Source organism: Rhipicephalus microplus, chromosome X (genome assembly GCF_043290135.1).
Source record: "Rhipicephalus microplus isolate Deutch F79 chromosome X, USDA_Rmic, whole genome shotgun sequence".
NCBI lineage: Eukaryota > Metazoa > Arthropoda > Arachnida > Ixodida > Ixodidae > Rhipicephalus > Rhipicephalus microplus.
In genome coordinates this window covers 79,290,768-79,311,666 of record NC_134710.1, presented here as the reverse complement: position 1 = coordinate 79,311,666, position 20,899 = coordinate 79,290,768, and the positions used below count along the sequence as shown (strand labels likewise).

Here is a 20,899-nt window from a genome sequence, read left to right as displayed (position 1 = left end):
AAATTTTAAACTATGCTTAAGCAATTATCTTGAGTAACCATCGAAAACCTCAGTGAGGTTATTTGTCTCATGTATCGGCCACCGCGAAAATATTTAGAATCCGTCAAGTACGAGGAAAGTTAGATTCGTCGGACTTTGTAATTGCCTTCTTCTCTATCTCGTTCCGACGAGCGCGCTGTAAGCTAAGGAGGGAAGTATAACACGGAGGAAGGAAGTTACGTCGGGTGCTCGTCATGACATTGAGCCCTTTTTTCAAGTGCGTTGATTACTCGCACGGTGATCGCGGGCACGTGGTGACCTCCCGAGGCAGCTCCAGTAACTCTGCAGCCCACGATGCTCAAATCAGCCAATGACCTGAAAGTTTGGGTATATGGTGCAGTCACTTGGGTATGAGGCATCATTTGTAGTAGAGAAAGCTATTTGTAGCTGACTTCGCGAACTGTAAATTTCAGGCCACGTGCATTGCTATGTTTGGTATAGGCACGGATTCTGCGCCAATAATTACCCACGCCATTGGACACCTGGAGAGGAAAGACGAACTAATCATCGTTAGCGACTTTAATGTCCCCCGCACAAAGTGGGACTACAAAAAAGATACACCCAAAGGCAATTACTTGTTCATGTCGTAGAAAATTCATACCTACAGCTGGAAACGTTGCCCTGCGCTCCTACTAAGACAGGGAATAGCGTAAGTGCCAATACGTGCCCAGACCTCACCTTTAAGCTGAATGTTCGAGATGGGCGCTGGCAAAACTTGGGAAAACCTGCAAAGCGACCATTTTATCCTAAGCTTCTCCACCACCACTCCCAAACTCAAACGCAGACTTTCTTCCACGTTTGTAACAGATTGGCTGTTATATCGCAAGTACCCGTTCCTTTTAACCGCACCAGAAAGCGTGGAAGAACGAAAACTGAGCCTCAGAGAGGCTTATCAAGTTAAGCAAGGAAAATTATTCTTACTATGGAAAACCCATGCATACGCACATAAACTACAAAGGAAAAGTGGGCCCAGTTTACTGATTCCTTAAGGTGAACTCTATTGACAGCAAAAATTTGGGCCATACTGAGAAGTATGCTCGATCCCGAAAATACAAAGACTGCAACAACGCAAGCCCTCAGGACACTGACGGGCACGTACCAAGGATCTCGCCAAATTGCTCTAGAATATTAGGGAGCAATATATCGGAAGAAAGAATCAAAACATGTTACACACTCTTACGTAGGCATAAAAAATGACGCTATAGGCACCCCTATAACTAAGGCAGAGCTTTTTGCTACGACAGAAACATTAAAAAAGTTTCATTACAGGGGAAAATGGTATAACCAATCCTATGATCCGCAATTCAAGTGACGAGCCACTCGAGCACTTAGTTAAGTACTTCGATGACTTGGGAGATGGGTGCCTTCTACAGCAGTGGAAATATACCATCATCATACTTATTCGAAAAGCCGGCAAACATTGTAGTGTGCATTGTATCGTGTCTTTAAACAGTCATGTTGGCTAGAGCTGCACCAACAAAACAAAAATCAGCCCCAGTGGTTTATTTTCACCCTTTTTGAAGCGAGCGATATGAAAGGAGGGAAAGGGAGCACATGAAGAACAGACTCAGTTTGACGTATAAACACTGATAATCTGCAATCTGATACATATCCTCTTCCTGATCCAATATAAAAAAAAAACACGTTTAGAAAACTTGGCGGGAATTGGCGCCGTAATGTAATCGTCGGGGTTCCGTGCGTTTTTCGGTAGACCTTCGTTCACCTGAAGAGTTGACACCTCCGTGGTCAGCCCCATTGCATTGTAGTTGTGGAACTCGCCATGCCTTGGTCACAGTGCGTTTGCTCTCCTGGTGTATTGCAGTCCTGTCTTTCATTCGGATTGAATATGTTACCCGGGGTTACGGCATCGTGTTGTTCCTCGCTGGCATCGTTTCTTGGTATGCGCAACAGGTGTTGCCTGTTTCGCCTCAGCATCCACTAGTCCTCGGTCTTCACCACCTTGGCGGGGCTTGCCCACTTACTGTGGCTGTGGGTGACCAGTCTCTATTATGAATGCGCATCGACGTTCTTCTCTCGAGCGGTGGTAGTTCCTTGCCTCTCCGAAGACTGGCGATGCTTTTTCACTGGAATTACGGGATCCTCTTGATATTTGGGCAGGGTCATGCGAAGGTGTCGACCTTGCAGTAGCTCGCCCAAAGAGCGATTATCTTCTAGAGAGGATGAGCTATAGGCTAAAAAACTCAACAAAAATCATCGCGGGAGTCATTGGTCTTCTTTAGGATGTGCCTAACAATCTGGACCTCCTTTCTGCTAGTCCATTTGATCGCGGGAACTCTGGACTCAATGTGATATGCTGTAAGTCATATTTTATGGCATTCGTCGGAATTCTAGTGATCCAAACTGGGGCCCATTGTCAGTACATACTTGAACCAGGGTGCTGTACCGTGAGAAAATAACAGATATTTCATCGACTTCTTTGGCTGATGTGCCACTTAGCTGGGCATCGTAAACTTGAGTGGGCATCGTATACGATGACATAGGAGGCTCCACCGAACTCAAGAATGTCGATTACCACTCGGTGCCATGGCTTGTCCGGAATTTGCTGCATGAGCAGGGGCTAACTCGGCTGTTTGTGTGCATACTTCTGGTACGTACAGCCCCCCCCCGAATAAAGGAATCGGTAGTACTGCTCATTCCAGGCCAAAATACTAATCTGCGTGCTCTCACCTTGCATTTATTTAGTCCAAGGTGTCCGTCGTGGATTCATCGAGGCATTTATCCTCTCATTGCTTTAGGTATGACCACTTTGCAGCACATAAGTAGTACTCCTCCTACCACAGACAATTTTTCGGCAAAGGGCTTGAGTCCACCTTCGATTGTGTCACCCCGTGAGATTCGTTCTTTCATCTCGCTCAAATACGGGTCGTATGCACGAACTAGCGAACCGAGCTGACGACGCCTTGACTAAAATACCAAAGGACAACTGCCCACACGACATTGTGGAGCAGAAGCATCGTGAACGACGAATATACACGTCTCCGCTTCCACAGCCCCCAGTTGGAGACGCTCACAAATACAGAAAGATAAACACCTATCCGCACTTGGGACTATGGCAAGCATTGTGGCCCAACGGTCAACGCCGGTCAATGCCCATGGTGTGAGAGGCGGCTGTCTTCCCTACATTATGTGGGATATATATCGAGGCCAAGCTTGCTGTATGTATGTCGAGGATTTATGTTGAAGCTAAGCTTGTCGAGGCCAAGCTTGAGCCCTGGGAGGCCGTTCTCGCTCGAACCGACCTGGAGACCCAGAAGGATCTCTTGGATCAGGCTGGTCGTACAGCAACGACCACTGTAGTTCTGGGCTAGGGACCGACCCTTGGCACTCCCTTGTCTCTATTTTTGAATGAAGTTTTTCAATCAATCTACGAGCCTCGACTAACATCCGACAGAGTTTTGTGACTATGCTATAAAAGTGCTACATGACCCCTATTGTGCGCGATAGACAAATAAACAATTTGTTGGTGCAACTTTCAAAGGTCAGCTAGATGTCTGTTTCTGAATCTATCAAGTCTTGCCTTGTCCAATTAAGAGTCAAATAGTCATCCAAACCCTCATTCATGATTCGCCGAAGGAGCACTGATACACGCAGTATGTTATTTTTGAAGAGCATAAAGACAAAATGTTTTTGCCGCATTGCATGACCATTGCGAACGAGTCCACTTACTGAGATTTTGTCTGAACCAATCAGGAGAACGCTTTTATCACATGGATATTTCAAACTGAATATGCTTTAAAAGGGTATTAAGTGTTTATCTAGTATATTCTATAACGCGGAGTAATGTACAGGCGCAAATTGTGAGGGTATACAATGCTGCGCATTGTGTTATCCAAGTTATGACAAATTTATTCTCGCATCATGGTTTGGAAGTCTGCCTTGTCAATATCCAGTAATAATGAACCATAATGAACGGTGAAAGCAAACAGGAGAGGGATACCCGACGAGTTGCACATAATCAGAGGCATATGTTGTTATTCATGTTCCTTCGCAGGCTGCTGAGGCTGATGAAGACAGCTCTGAAGTGTTTGTTACTTGCAAGGTTACTGACTGCGGAGGCAGTGCCTTCGTGGGAAAGGATGACATCATGTTTCGTTGCGTCGTTTGTAACCACTACACCTGCGTGAAATGCTCGGCTTTCCACGAATCTATGACTTGCACCGAGTACCAGCAGAACAAGGACAACGTTGAAGTGCCTGTATACAAGCCGGAGGGGTTACCTGTGGTCAGTAACAGTACTTTAACGCCCATTCGTCATCTTAAAAACGTATATGAAATCGTTGTACGCGGTGTTACAGTGCTGGTGTTTTGAAGTATAACGTATATGCTGCTTGTAATTTATTAATATCTTCAAAGGGAAGGTAACACGAATTAGTGTGGGCATTCGTTATGTGCTTCTCATCTGTATATTAGCATAATCATTATCCGTCTGGCTCTCTGTCCTCATCTTCCCCAAGAATAATTGCTGGATTACGCCCACTGATTACATAAGCTGGAGCCTTATTTTTACTCTAAGCAAACAAAGCGCAAGCCAAGAAGGAAGAGACAAACAAACTGAGGGTTGGTAGCAATGATACTATTAAATTTATGCTACAGCAGTGGAAGTGTGACCTATATTTATAAATTGAAAGCCCCGGGTTTGATTACGGCCGGCGAGGTTGCATTTCGGTGGAGGCGAATTGCTGTAGAGGCCCGTTGTACAGAAGACCTGGAAGATGTTGCCGGAGCCCTCCACCGCGGCGTGCCTCGTAATCCTATCGCAGTTTTGGTACGCAAAACGAACAATTGAAGTAGATCTGGAGTTATCGAAATAGATGCATACCTTTTAGCGACGTGTGCAATCGTAGTCGTAATGTATTTAACAGCGAAACTGTATACATATAACTCTCAGAAATAACCGAATAAAACAAATTTCCTGGTGTTGCCGGAGTTTGACCCGGACTCCCACGCACCGAAGTCATTATTATTATTATTATTATTATTATTATTATTATTATTATTATTATTATTATTATTATTATTATTATTATTATTATTATTATTATTATTATTGCCCCGCCACGGTGGTCTATTGGCTAAGGTACTCGGCTGCTGACCCGCAGGTCGCGGGTTTGAATCCCGGCTGTGGCGGCTGCATTTTCGATGGAGGCGGAAATGTTGTAGGCCCGTGTGCTCAGATTTGGGTGCACGTTAAAGAACCCCAGGTGGTCGAAGTTTGCGGAGCCCTCCACTACGGCATCTCTCATAATCATACGGTGGTTTTGGGACGTTAAACCCCACATATCAATTATTATTATTATTATTATTATTATTATTATTATTATTATTATTATTATTATTATTATTATTATTATTATTACAACTTCGACAAGTCAAGGTTTGCACGGTGCAAAACACGTCAGCCACGCTTTGGCTGGCACGAGAATAAAATTTTGGCAAGGACGACGAATGCTTGTACAAACTGAATGTCTGAACCATATAAATTCGTTGTACCCAACGTGCAAGACTAATGTAAGAGTTTTTCTCTGAAGGTTTTGTGGACTTTTGAGGTAGAAGTATGAAACCCCTCTGCAGGACAAAATGTAAAGTCGACATTGAGAATTGTACGTATCAGGAAGATAGCAGATTTGCGAAAATTGAATGCAAACGTGGTTTTAGGACGTCTTGCGATCCGCATTTTAAGGGACCGCTAAAGACGCCGACAGTGTAGAAAGAAGAAACAAGCCATTCCACACTGTGCCGATCAATGCAATAAAGGATTTTTTACCTTTGTTGAAAATGCTGCATCGCCTCTGTGTCGTGCGCTAAACAGCTTCGCTTATCACACACCTCCACAAAGTGAAGGGGTGCGTTAGTTTTCTTAATACATAAATCCCGCTATCTTTAGCTATATAGTAAACAAAAGTGTCTAAAAAGAAGCCTTGTCACATTGATTGTTGTTTTTGGTGCGTTCTGTTGTTCTGAGTACAGCGCTTTCAGCGTGCTCTCATTGCGCTTTCATTGTGTTTTAGGAAAGCAATGAGGAGTCTGAGAAGGAAAAGTCTGAAGAGCACGAAGCCGATGAAGATGCGGAGGGCATGATTGTGACGTGCCGTTATAAAGGTTGTAATGGCTATTCATACGTGTACAAGACAGCAACTACGGCTCAATGCGAGATATGCAGCCACTGGACTTGCGTGGCGTGCAAGGCCTGCCATGAATCCCAAAGCTGTGCTCAGTACAAAGGAATTGAGCTTCCTGCGGAACCGCTGGTAAGAACGGTTACTTGCAGCAGAAACTATCGATGTTCGTCGCCGCCAATGCGTACTGCATTGTCGTTGAAGCGTTAAGCTACTTATCTGCACCTACATTCGATCGACTGAACAGCAATTTGACGAGACAACTTCAGTGTCTGTTGTCTCAACGTGCTTTCTTACACGAAGGGAACTAATCGGGAAACCATCAGCGTGGCGAACGGTGTGATTGCTCGCACAATTCAACCGATGAGGCACACGCCTCTGGTTAAGTCAGAGAACCGGGCCTCGGCATTGAAAGCGCGTCATTAAAAGGAAGTGGTCGAAACAACATATATATATATATATCTTTGTCGGCTGTAGATATGTGTTGGGATGACGAGTGCGTATGAAGCTACTCGTGCTTATACGGTGCATCCGGACCTGTAGATGTTTGATGCAGGCATGGTTGGTCACTCGGTTGGTCCAAATGGAAGGGAGATAAAAATATCATATGCGATTACCAGCCATTTGTGCGAGGAATTCAAATGCGATCGAAAAGAATTGTGCTGATTTCTTGCATTGAAAACAGTAACTTGCTAGAATATTTCAGGGAGAGAAAAAAGTTTGCTCAAGTGGGAGCTTTCTGAATTTCGCGTAATGTCGTCTGAGTGACGTTTGTTGAAAAATTAACTCTGAGCGTGTCTTTTCTGGTTTCGATTCTAAATTATAGGCTTACGCAATAAGCGAATGTATTTGCTTGAGGTGTTTGAATTTCAGGAGTAATAGTCCAATTTTTTTGCCATATACGTCTGCAGACATTTTGCCAAAACGTTCTGTTCCGCATGTTTTCCTTGTAAGAAATACTTACTCTACATAAGGTGTATTTGAGTGTAAATATTTTCAAACAAGTCAAATTTGTAAATATGACAAAAATGTCCCGAAGTTGAGGAAGTATTCCTTTCAGGCTGCATTTAGATGCCTTTTACACCACGTGGTGCGATAAATCAAAAAGGTTCACCGCCAGTGCGAAACCGTGAACGTGATGGGAAGGAATCGCCACGTCCCCTGAAGAACGACAAATAGCTCGATAGTTGCAGCGTGAGGCCGGAGCGCAAATGACACTCGAAAGGAAGCACAGGTACACACGGGACCAGCGTGAACTAACAACTGTCGCAGTTGTTACACCTTCGTTTGAGCAATGCGCAACAAGTGCCGACAATGCAGAACCCGACGCGCTTGAATATTTTTTGTTTCTTTTAAACTGCCACACGGCGGCTTTTTGCTCAAGGTGTGCATGGTGTTTTTGTTTGTTTGTTTCATTCCAAATCATGAGTGGAAACAGAGAGGATCCACTTTTTCGTGCGGGTCTCAAGGACACTTTTCAAATCGAAAGAAAATGTAAGAGCGTTGCGTGATGGAAAACTCTAGAGTTTCATTGAGATCTTCATACGGCGAACGGTAAATGATGTATTCAAATAGACCACCTTTATATGTATGGGGCGGGGTCGACATGTCTAATGAAGAGTGCTGCGGAGGGAGAAGTTGCTAGTTCGATTTCTTGGTATAAGCGCTATGAAATTTTTCTTCCGATTTTTTTGTTTGTGCATTATATACGAGACATGACGGTGACGCCAACGACAAAACTCAACCGACACTGTCCATATAATTGCTTACGAAATAAAACCAACTTTATACCTCGATCGAAAGCAAATAAACTGTTCTCACATGCCTACCTTTTACCACTACGCTTTTTCGTTCTTGAAAAAGTAAAATTTCAAGTTTTTCGTTTACAACAATGCCTGATAAAAATACGAAGGTTGTCGAAATTATCCGGAGTATTCCAGTACGGCGTCTTTCTAGCTTGTCGTCTCAAGACGTTAAACCACACAAACAAATCAATCAAACAACCAACAAATGATCTTCGTGTTTATAGAACGCATCAACTGCGCATGCGCTGATGATAGCGTAACAGCACGGCGATGAGGTAGTGCTTGAAAGTGTGAATGGGCAGCTGAAGCGTATATGTGACTGCTCGAAAGAAAGCAGTGCTAATTTGCCAATAAATTGCAGCTTCTCGTAGGTATTGGCAACGTCGCTCACGCAAAATTGAAAGCATTTTGTATAAATGTGAGTGGTAAGCGTTCAAGTTTACCAGCAGAGCTTATTGGCGGCCCGTGTATTTTATCTTGTGAGTGGCGTATACACAGATTCAACGAGCTGAGGTGGCTGGTCACTGCTTGTGCACTTTCCTCGTGCGTGCACTGGGTCTGACATGCTTTAATCCCACTTCCGGAGACGCGTTGAAGCAACAATCAATTCCGTGTTCCAGCTTTTACTGCATGCTTCTTGCCAGAGTTGTAACAGAAAATGTTCGCAGTCACCGAATTATGATTTTATGTGCACACGTAGCACTATGTGCATTGATTTATTTAGCGAATGTTCAATGCAATATAAAGGCCGATAACGTTAAGCTTTTTTTCTGCGTTTGCCTAATACATTGATATTGCAATTTCAATGCATGATATATCTGCCACTATTTATTGGATTGCTAGATATAGCATTTTGGACTAACCTCTCAGTTGAGAAATATTTACAATGTAGGAAGCATAAAACACTGCTCTTCAAATTCCCAGCCAGCTAAAATATGCTTCGTTTCCTTTTATTCCCAAGGTGCCGAGAATCCCATCCCAGAAACAAATACCGAAGCCCGGAAATGATGCTTTGAGCAGAGAACATGGTTTATTTTCAGGTGTAATAAGGGCCTTCAACCGCCTTCGTAGTGGTGTGAGTCTTTTCACTTCATTTTGTGAAATTTGATAAATGTAGCGCATGGGAAAGCGAAATGAAACAAAAAAGTTGGTTTCGTCGCAAGGGCGTTGCAATGAATGCGATAGCAACAACTAGGAAAGTACGTGCCGAGAATGGTTCTCAGATCGAAACATGCAGCGTGCTGCTCACGCACAAATGTCGCACAAAAACAACACACACAGGACGAGAGCTAACAACGCTTAGAGCTCGACGCCTAATGCGCTGTTCAAACAAGAGGACGCGCGAAACAGAATCACAGGTACAGATATGAGTGCTAACTAACGAGTGTCCCAGTTGTTACTTCGCCGTGTTTGAAAAGTGCGCTCTTTTCGAAAACGGGGCCTGTGCAGCAAGCGAAGTGACTTTTGTGGCCCAGGCAACTAACACAATCGCTACATTGAAAGGCCTTGGCACACGATTCTCCCCGCGCGCGCCCAAGCACGTAACACCCCCGCCCCTATCCGCGGGGCGAAATACGCGTGGGAGATTAGCGCGCGTTGGCGCATCGCGACGAGCTTGGTGCCGAGCGTGAGCGGTTTTTAAAGACGATAGTCTATCTTGGGGACCTTCGACGGAAAAATTTTGGTCTGTCTGTACATTTGCCTGTTTGTCTGTCTGTCTGTCTGTCTGTACATTTGCCTGTTTGTCCGCTCTTACCGATATCCAGTGCTGCCAACCTGTGGAGCCACTTTTTCCCTCTCTGGAGTGAAAAAATTCCTTAGAGTTCTCTAGATTTTCATGAAAAGCAGCTTTTTCAAGACTAATATGTGTTTCTGCTGTGGAATACAACTTCCAAGTTCACTTTGGTAATATATTAGTGTATTCGTTTGAAAATATTCACTAAAACCACCATGTTGAAGGTGAAAAAATGTCGCAGTAGAAATTGAAAAAGCTTTAAACAACATTTTATCCCACGAAATCACCAAGGTAAGTGGTCATCACATTCAGGGTGGACCTGATCGCAGTATTTTGTACAAATGACCAAGAAAAAGGCATTGCATAAAGGTTGAAGAAGGAATAAATTATCAAAATAATACTTCGAAACACTTCTAGCTGTTCAATGCAAATCACAGAAAAGTTACATTACAATACAGTGCACTTGTATTAGCATGCAAGTTACAAAGCTACTACTACTACTACTACTACTACTACTACTACTACTACTACTACTACTACTACTACTACTAAATAATAATGTTGATAATATTATTATTATTATAAATAATAATATTATAACAACCAGGCCGAGTATATAAAGCACAGTACGTGAAATATTCCGGTGAGCTAAATTTCAAAAATTTATCAATTCTGTTATTTTGCAACTCTCCCGCAGAAAATGCTTGGTGGTGTTCATATAAAACATGAAGCGATGCACCCTTACTTAATGTATAAACAGAGTCTTCAACAACGCCACTCTACATCTTTGTCATGATATCTGATGCAGGATATTGCGACGAAAAACAGTTTTAACCATGAAAGCATATTATGCCGTGTGGCAGCTCATCCCTCGCAACCTGCTGGATGGTAACGAAAAGATATGTTTATTATAAATGTTGACTGCCGTATATTCGTTCCAAATATATTCTTGCATTCCTCCACCAGGCACTTTTTTTTCACCTTTTTTTTTCAGCTGTGCAAATAACCACATACATGCAGCCTACTGTTCTGGCTGCGCTTTTCACAGAAACTTTGGTAACCTTGGCGGAATCACATGGCTCTACGAGCCAGCTCACTAGCAACGTGGCAGCGTTCACAAAAAAGGGAAACCGATAAAAAACAACAAACCAAAGAAAAAAATAACGCCGGCGAGAAAATGGCAGGTTGGTGAAAAGGTGTATATATATATATATATATATATATATATATATATATATATATATATATATATATATATATATATATATATATATATATATATATATACACTTAGCGGGCTCGAGTGAGAGCACCTTTTCTTCGGTTTAAACCGAGATTCATTCGACGTCGAACACGGACTTCACAAAATGAACCGCAAAGAAGAGGGGGAGAGGAGAGCGCCGACACAGCGTTGGGGACGGTGACCAGCCCCATCCGCCCCTTGCACCCCTCGACACCACTACTGGGCATGACACAGCACTTTTGGGTGAGTGTAGAGGGGGTGTAAAAGAGAATAGGTGGAAAAAGGAAGAAAAAAGAGGTTGTGGGCTAGATGTCCCTCCGTCCATAGAGTTACATACAAGTAATATTGTTTGAAACTCTATATGCCTCCGTCGGTCTGCTTGCTTCACGTGGAAGCAAGAAAGTTCCCTAGATGTTGACAATTTCCATTTTCTCCTAAATACAACTACAATTTCCCTAGTATTAAGGAAATTTCTGCAGCCCCGCCATGGTGGTCTAGTGGCTAAGGTACTCGGCTGCTGACCCACAGGTCGCGGGATCACATCCCGGCTGTGGCGGCGGCTGTGTTTCCGATGGAGGCGGAAATGTTGTAGGCCCGTGTACTCAGATTTGGGTGCACGTTAATGAACCCCAGGTGGTCTAAATTTCCGGAGCCCTCCACTACGGCGTCTCTCATATAGTGGTTTTGGGACGTTAAACCCCACGAATCAATCAAGAAAATTTCTGCAGAGTTGGCAGCACTGCCGATATCTCAAACGGCATCAAACGGCCAACCCAATCCGCAGCGCCCACCAATATTAGATATTGGTGGACGACGGAAAACCACTTCGCCGCAAGCCTCAGATTATTCGGGATTCGCGCGTTCGGTCGCCCGTTTATCTTCGTCCTGATAAACCTGGTCTGTTCAGCCGTTCGCTGCTCCAACTCAAGCGTGCAAGGCAAATGCAGGTATCAATTTCCATGTAATGAAGACAAAAACGAGGTGGGCCGTGATTGTCAAGACAGCCACAGTGACAGGTAGCCTTTGAGTACGGAACTTTGAAGCCAGAGTGCGCGAAAACCATTTTATCACAGGTACGTGTGTATTCCACACTAAATAAAAAACTTACGCATGAATTTGCTGCGAATATTATATTGAGAAATAACTCGTCGCGCAGGCGCACCTAGCAAAGATATTATGGGAACGAGCGGGCGAAATCTACCTGCCATACGAGATTAGCGTTGGCCATTGCACCTATATATGACAAAAAAAAAAAACGCGAAAGCTTCATTCAAAAGTAAGTTTACACGAAGCTCTGGAAGAGTTCATTTGCATTTATCTTGGTCAAACTGTGTGCCAGGACGGCACCCAAAGGAAGAAGTGCGTTAAACAAGCGCAGGATTTCGATTATTCGGCGCCGTCTGTCTTACTGTATTGTTTATGTGCCGCCGTGCCTTGCAGCTTGAACAAGATCAGCGTTCAAATAAGCATCTGACTTTGACTAAGGAATGCGTCTTATAGCGCGCAAATGACTAGGAAAAAAATATATCTCAACGCGCTCAATAAGTGTTGCGCTTCATGCCGATCGACTGACGATGTCGGCCGAAGCAGCGATCCCGAAGAGAACTCTTAGCACACTGCTACAGTCATATCCATCCCCTGAGATCTTTAAAAAGGTGACGTTTTATCTGCAGTAGCGTATCATACAAGAAAAACTGTTTTGTGTATCGACTGATCTGCTGGCCGATTTGTTAGCATCCCCGAGCAGCATAAAAGCATTGCAGATCATTTTAGTGCAACAAAAAAGTTTCCAGACCGTTCACGACTTTCGTAACTTGTCATCGTCAGTCGCGGTTGGAAAAAAATAAAGCGCTGACATTGCACGGCGAGGTGCTTTTTTCAACAGAGCAGTACAAAAATGCGCGCATGCCGCTGCTGACTTGTGCGGTGCGTTGAACCGGAAGCCGTTGTATCCGACAGTTCCCTGCGATTGCCCATTTTACCGGTCACCTATACTGTCGTTAGGGGCTCGTCAAAGGAGTGAGATTAACAGTGACGGAGCCGTCTTAATAGCGATGCAGCTAATGGTGACGGGCCCCGTCACCGTAAAACAATGACTACAGTGTGGCCCGTGGGGAGAGGGGGGGGGCGTCACGGTAGTGTAATAGTAAAAATGGGGGGGAGGGAGGTGTTACCGTAAATTTGTAGTCGTTTTAGAAGCCACCACCTAGCTGTTCTGGTGGCGCAAGGGGTGACACGCAGTTATGTATGGGGTCGTGCCGCAGGGCGTCAGATCAAATCCCGGTCTGTTGTTTTTATATTTGGTTATAGTAATGCGTCAATATTGGCGTTATGCTTTCTGGGAGTCGTAATTTCACTTTTTTGCAAGAAAATCACTTCGCTGTTTGTGCCGGTTGTTAGCCCTACCGCGTTGATTTTTCGAGGCGCAGTGGGTACGTTGTTGGTGTGCGACTTCAGTTCGAGTCGCACTGACCAAATGAACGTTTCTCTTTCTTTTCTGCTTTCAATATTGTTTCGAGTAATGTTGTCTATTTCAAAGGCAGCATCCTACAGTGGAACGTTGGGAGGAGCCGCTGGCCAGCGAGAACCTAGAAGATCGGCTGAGTCGAGGTTCTCGCTGACGGACCCGGCTCGTGACGTGGCAGCTGCTGTAGAGCCCTGGTCACAGCTCAACCCCCCCCCCCCCCCCTTCAAAATGCACTGCAGTAGTGCAAGTGTAGCGAGTTTCCAGCGCCATTAAAAGTGCGTGCACAGATACTATACCGCATTGAGACAATTAATACAGCGCCGTAATGGTGTAATTATGAGGTGGCCCGTTTTAACAGCGCTGCCTACAGTGACAGGCCTCGACATATAGCTGCTGTTTGTGCTCTTACTTGAGGGATTGGAAAAATTATTTGTTTTTTCTTCACTGCTGCACGAGGTGACTATGGTCAAGCTGGCTACCTTCCCTCATCGTGTATCAAGCAGCGTCGATACATCGACGCTGCTTGATGTACGTTCATTCTTGCGTACTATTCGTTTCTTTGACGCAGTCACACCTTGCGGTTTACCCAAGCCCGCAGCCGCACCAGCCAGCACTTGCAAATTGAAGCATCTGGACGACCGGTCACGCCCATGACTTCGGCGCACTCGCATTTTAATCGCCGAAAACGATACGCAACACGTTTCGCGCCTGCAGGACAAGTGTCGTTCCAGGATGGGAAGACAGCTACAGAGAGCACACTACGGTGCGAGTATCTACTGCACCGTAGAGAGCTCGAATGTCTCTAAATTTGCATAGCGATAGCACAGATTAATGAGACGAAAGTCACGTGCAGATACCTTGTTTGAAGGAGCAGATTCGATCACATCAATAAGTCTGTGTTTGATTTCAGGCGAAGTAGGCCTGAAGTCGGAGCTCCATGTGTTGAAGTTTTATGAATTGTGGTTTTGGTACTTACTGAAACCTACTGTCTAACTACACAGTCCTCAGGGTAGGAAAACATTCTGTGTTGACCTGCACAAGGTTTGGCATCGGCCCATATGTCGCCTTTATACAGCGACACGAAAAATACGCGGTATAGATTGATTTGGAAAAATCACATGATGTGTAACAAATTATTCGTTGGAGCTATGGTACGAATGCAAAGGAATGGAAACCCCACCGAGGGTGGTTGTTCAATTCGATAATGAAGTTAATTTGTCCGCATACAATGGAATCTTCTTGCCCAGCACAGTATCAATCGGAAATCATCAGGAAAGGTCTTCCTTCCACGTTGGACCTAAAAAAAGTTGATAGTTATATCCCCGATGAATGAACACGCATGTCAGTTAAAAATGAGTAACAATACTTGAAACAATACTGAGAGATGGAAATAAAAAAGAGCGCAATTTGCACCGAAGTTGAACACCAACGACACTGCGCCACGAAATACATATGGTAGGGTTCTCTAACAATCGCCACCGACAGCGCCTTGATTTTTTCGCAGTATTACCTTGAAAAAAAAAAGGAAAACAAGTAAAACAATCGAAAATGGGAATTCGAACTGACGACCTGCGTAACGACACGACCGCATACCCGACTGCGTGTCACCCCACTGCGCCACCAGAACGGCTAGGCGGTGGCGCCTAAAATGATTACAAACGTACGGCAACGCGCCCCCTCATTTTTATCATTACACTACGTAGACGGGCCCCCTCATAATCATTGCTTTATGATGACGGGGCGGTCGCTATAGCTGCATCGCTATTATGATGAATATCGTCCCTGTTACGCATGTCCATCAACATGGGACATCGACTAGTGCGGTAATGCCGACCCCAAGGAGAAGCGCTGGGCGTAACGCTAAGGGGTGCGTTCTTGAAAAACATATTACTGAGCAATGCCCGATTTTTCGCTAATTGCACTTCAGGCAATTATTGCTGACAACGTCCTTATGCTGTGCAGCATGATCAGTTTTAATTGGCAGGCTGGATTTTTTTCCCGAGACACTTAGTGTATCCATTGAAAATGTATGGGGCCCCGCCGCGGTGGTCTAGTGGCTAAGGTACTCGGCTGCTGGCCCGCAGGGCGCGGGTTCGAATCCCGGCTGCGGCGGCTGCATTTCCGATGGAGGCGGAAATGTTGTAGGCTCATGTGCTCAGATTTGGGTGCACGTTAAAGAACCCCAGGTGGTCTAAATTTCCGGAGCCCTCCACTACGGCGTCTCTCATAAACATAGTGGTTTTGGGACGTTAAACCCCACATATCAATCAATCAAAATGTATGGGGGGATTTTGAAAAGCTAATTGTAGCGCTACGATAAGTTATTCGCTAATTGCACTCTAGTGGCATGTACGATAAGACCATTTGTTTTTGCGTTTGCGATTTCGTGGGATTAAGCTGGTTGGATACTTTTTCCTGAAAAGCTTTCCCAAATCGATAGTGCCGCGAAAGCAGCATTACAGGAATAAAAGAATCACCTGTCGGTAAATTGATGAGAAAGTGGACGTTGATCATGGTAAAACATCAGCAAACGTCTGCATATGTGATGTACATTATGATGTACAGCATGAAATATGGTATATGTGAAGCTATAGAAACGGCCGCAAGCGCATCATGAGCGTGGCATGTAGTAATGTTCTTACATGACAGTGATCTCATGATTCTAATGTTTGCACCAGTCATATACCTTCGTCATCCATTCACGTCCCGTAATACCAAATTTTGTATATATGAAAGCGAAACGACCACGAGCGCACCATGAACGTGGCGTGTAGTTATGACATGCATGTCATATGATTTCCACGTTAGTCTGTCAGTTATGTTCGCTATGCAGTCATGTCATACCATACCAGTTTTGCCATATATGTGAACGAAACCACCGGAAAAGCAGAAAGACCATAAAATGTAAATCATGACATTCATAACATACATGATTTTGCTCTTATGACTAGCCAGTTATGCTCGTCATGGAGTCAAGTTATGCCATTCTAATTTTGGCATCGATACCATTGTATAAATGGCCAGGAGAGCTAAGTCCTAGACAGACGGACGGATATACGGACGGACAGGTAGATGAACAGACGGACAGATGGACAGACAGACGGACAGACGGACAGACAGACGGCCGGACGGCCGGACAGAGAAAGACAGACGGCCGGACGGCAGGACAGACGGACGGCCGGACAGACAGACGGACGGCCGGACAGACAGACAGGCAAACGGACGGACAGACGGACAGACAGACACAGACGGATGGACGGATGGACAGACGGCCAGACGAACGGCCGGCCGGCCGGACGGACGCACAGACGGACGGACGCACAGACGGACGGACGCACAGATGGGCGGACGGGTGGACGGCCGGACAGATGGACAGACGGACGGACGCACAGACAGACAGACGGACGAACAGACGGCCGGCCAGACAGACGGACGGACAGACGGCCGGCCAGACGGACAGACAGACGGCCGGCCAGACGGACAGACAGACAGACGGCCGGCCAGACGGACAGACAGACAGACTGCCGGCCAGACGGACAGACAGACAGATGGACGGACAGACGGGCGGGCAGACGGGCGGACGGACGGGCGGGCAGACGGGCGGATGGACAGACGGACAGATGGACACTCGGCTGCTGACCCGCAGGTTGCGGGTTCAAATCCCGGCTGCGGCGGCTGCATTTCCGGTGGAGGCGGAAATGTTGTAGGCCCGTGTGCTCAGATTTGGGTGCATGTTAAAGAACCCCAGGTGGTCTAAATTTCCGGAGCCCTCCACTACGGCGTCTCTCATAATCAAATAGTGGTTTTGGGACGTTAAACCCCACATATCAATCATCAATGGACAGACGGACGGATGGACAGATGGACAGACGGACAGACAGGCAGACAGACGGATGGACAGAAGGACAGACAGGCGGACGGACGTGCTTGAAGTCGACGAAGTGCGCTAATAAATGCTTCGCATTAAATGAGTTTTCATTTATTGAGCGCTTCTCCGACTGATCACTACGCCAACCTCGACTAACCGATTTACGGGAGGTTCTAGCCGGAATGAGTGACATTCGCCGATGTACGCGCGGTAAATCTGTGGAGCATGCCCATAGCGTGACGGTCGGTATAGAAGCTAGAAAGGAAAGTCCGTTTAGACTGCTATCTCAAAACCTTTTTTTTTATTTCGCTGTTATAGTCTCATAATTAGAACGCACGGGAAAGTTACACTCTACAAATTTTTTGACGAAGCACCACAGCTGGCATTTCATTTTTTAATGACTGATTATATAGTTTTTCTTTGAATTTTTACAGTAATCGGAATTTTCATATGAGTTAAACGTGTTATCGATTGCACTAAGCGTTACTTAGAGATAAGAGAAAGTCATTTGTAAAACTATCGAGAATGTAATTTATTACAAGTAATTGAACATGTGTAGTAAGTTGCCTTCAAATTTCATTCCTAACAGTCGGTGAATACAATGTCCAGACGTGTGCAACATGCTAAAATGTGTGCAATGGCTTTTTTTTTTGTCATTCTGCCAGGCGCATGGTTGCACATATTTCAGCGAAAGCAAATGATGAATAAAAAAATGAAGCGCACACCACGTTTGCTAGGTCAAATAGTGTGCTCGCTTGTTAATGGGCTGGGTTGCATCCATTTTCGATAATGACACTACAAACACATGTGCATTTCGAGCAGCATCGGCGAGTATTTCCCCGGAGATGTCATGATATCCCTGCAGCCAATAAAACTCGATGTTATGTTGGTGCACTTCTCACCTCTCTGGGACTACCTAATAAGTCATAGGACTTGGAACTAATAGTCGCTTAACAAAGACCATGAAGCTACATTTCACTTGTTTACTGCTTACGTATTCACTTCCTGTTGGCTAATGTAATCAAAGAAGCCTCGTAGGGCAACGATCTCTCAACTTGTCGATATCGCGATTTGAACAATGCTGTATAGTTGACCATTAATGTTGATCGGACAACCACTGCACCAATTGTCTGAGTAAGAGGGTCATCAGGAAGTTAAAATCATGAATGATAAAAGTGAAAAACACGTTGTAAACGATCCTTTGTTTTTCACTTTAAAAGAAGTCAGCCGTCTTGCCTATGTCAGAGGTGTACAGGTTTATGGCTGGTTAGGCTTTTGTTTTAGAAAACAACATAAGGATGCTAAGTTCATAACAAATAGTGTAGTGAGATTGTTGGTACCTGCTAATGAGTCGCCGCGTGTCGGCAATGCGGCTTTGCAGGTAATTCGACGAAACATCACTGCGTTTGTCTGATAGAAACTTCTCATATTATCTGTAACTTGGCATTGAAACTTGGTGAGGTTTTGAACTGTGACATGTACGTCGTTCTCTTTTCTAAGCTTTCCCTAAAAAGCATATTACTCGTGATTTCTTGTCAAGGGTGTGCCCAACGTTTTGTTTTGTTTTATTTTCTGTATGTCATATTCAGTGTATACAAATTCTGCCGTTGTAATAGCCCTATATTGCTAGGGTTGGGGAATATGTGGCTGAGTATTATTTTGACTCTACTTTGCAGAAAGCTGATGAAGCAGAGGACGAGCCAGTGGACGCAGTGGCAGAAGCTTGGGCTTATGAAAACGCCCCAAAACCCAAGGTGAGAGCTAGCTCCTCCTGATTAGCCGAATGTTGTTTTTTTAATTACCATAGCATTTATTCACACTTCCCTCACTTTTTTCTTTTTGCGGTCGGCGTTCGCGCCACCATGAAGTCCCGTATAGAGTCTAAATCTGTAACATCGTCCTGCCTGTTTTATTTGGGAGCAAAAACGTGTGTGTGCCGATGATCGAGGCCCAAGCGGAGAGCAAACACGTGGGCCTCGTGCCGAAAGCCCGCGAGTGGTAGGGTTGAGGGGTTACTGGGTGGCTTTGGCAGGAACTCGGCAGTTTGCTCAGCCGAGCGCAGTTCACATCGACAGGCACCAGTCGCCGTCTCATACCTTCATGCACGCTATTCTCACCGATCGGTTTGTGATAAGTAATAGACAGCAGGGCTGCAGTAGTCACGTTTCCTTACGCTTTCGTTTATTGAGTTAAGCCAGGTTGAATACCAAGAGATTCAGCTGCTAAAGCTACTTCCTTATTTCAGTTTGTTGCTATCGCAATAACTGCTTCGCCATTCCAGTGAAACTTTAACATTAAAAAATTAAAATCGAGATTGTCAGAAAGAACGGTGACAGGCGTCTTTTATTGCTGCCCAATTACTTGATCTTTGCTGAAGATCTGATCTTCACAATAGACATGTATATCGCCATGAAGGAACTGTTGAACTTACCGCTTTTATGTAGTTGCCCTTCTAAATTCATCGATTCTTATCAATTCTGGAATCAGCCGTGTCCAGATAAAAGTTGGACCAGGGGACCGAGCCAAAGCTATGTGTTTCAATGTCTAAAGTTTACCGCGCGGAGGTAATGAGTAGGATGGGTTCGTTTGTAGGTTGACTTAACAAAATTCGTTGCTAGGCTAGTTTTTTTCGTCTTTATCAAAAGTATTCGACAGCTTATATACCATAAGCCCAACTTATCTGTGCGCGGCAATCTTGCGCGGCGATCTTGCTACTTCTGTTCAGAAAAGCGAGGTCACTTACAGCATTATTCATATAAAAACAGCGCCAATAACGAGGGACAAGAAAACAAGGAGACAGACAGTGGCACTAAATTACAAAAAGGTTTATTTGCTGGAACCGCGCAATACAAACTTGATCAGTATCTGACAAATAAGAGGAATGACAAACCAAAGAAAACAGAAATCACCCAACGACCGAGTAAACATCGTGATAACGCGCCATGAACAACATGTGTACCAACATTTTGAAGAAAATATATTTCTTTTTTTCATATTGTGGTTTTGGGACGTTAAACCCCACAAATCAATCAAATCAAGAAAATATATTTCTTTTTTGGAACAGAGCAATCGAAGGCCTGCTGACACATAGATTGTCCAGCCTCTCCGTTTCTGTGGCCTCATAAATTTAGCGTATCATCTGATTCCGATGACGCCTAATGACCATACAACGCGCAACCGCAGTCCCAGCAATGAATGCCGAGGTGGCGCGATACTGTATAGAAGAGACATTGTGAGCGTGCTCTTTCAGCCGCTCATTTAAACACCTGCCTCTTTGGCCGATGTACCACTTCCTACGGGACAGGGGTAAAGAATACACCACTCCTTTGATGCATGAAATGTACTTGTTCTGATGCTTGATTTTGCAGCCTCGCTCTCTCCTGGAACAGGGATTTACGGCCTTGCACATCCTAGCCAGCTTTCCTGGGGCAGAAAAAACCAAATCTACGTCGCACCTGCTGGCCACTTCTTTGAGGTTGTGGATGACGCCGTGGATATAGGGAATAACGACAAAATTTCGTTTGTCCCATTCCTTATCCCTTGTGCGGGTTCGAGCACTATAGTCTCTGGGCTCATTCTGATTTCTCGGAGTAGACACTCAGTAA

The 20,899-nt window shown here is 44.8% G+C and overlaps 1 protein-coding gene across 1 annotated transcript in view; it reads left to right on the top strand.

Annotated features, from left to right (window-relative positions):
- LOC119176005 (uncharacterized) overlaps nucleotides 1–20,899 on the top strand; it is a gene marked incomplete in the record, with an annotated part of 80,019 nt that overhangs the window by 23,007 nt on the left and 36,113 nt on the right. Inside the window, 4 exon segments of the mRNA XM_075876368.1 lie at nucleotides 4,052–4,282; nucleotides 6,069–6,308; nucleotides 8,943–9,056; nucleotides 18,971–19,048. Coding sequence (XP_075732483.1) covers nucleotides 4,052–4,282; nucleotides 6,069–6,308; nucleotides 8,943–9,056; nucleotides 18,971–19,048 — 663 coding nt within the window.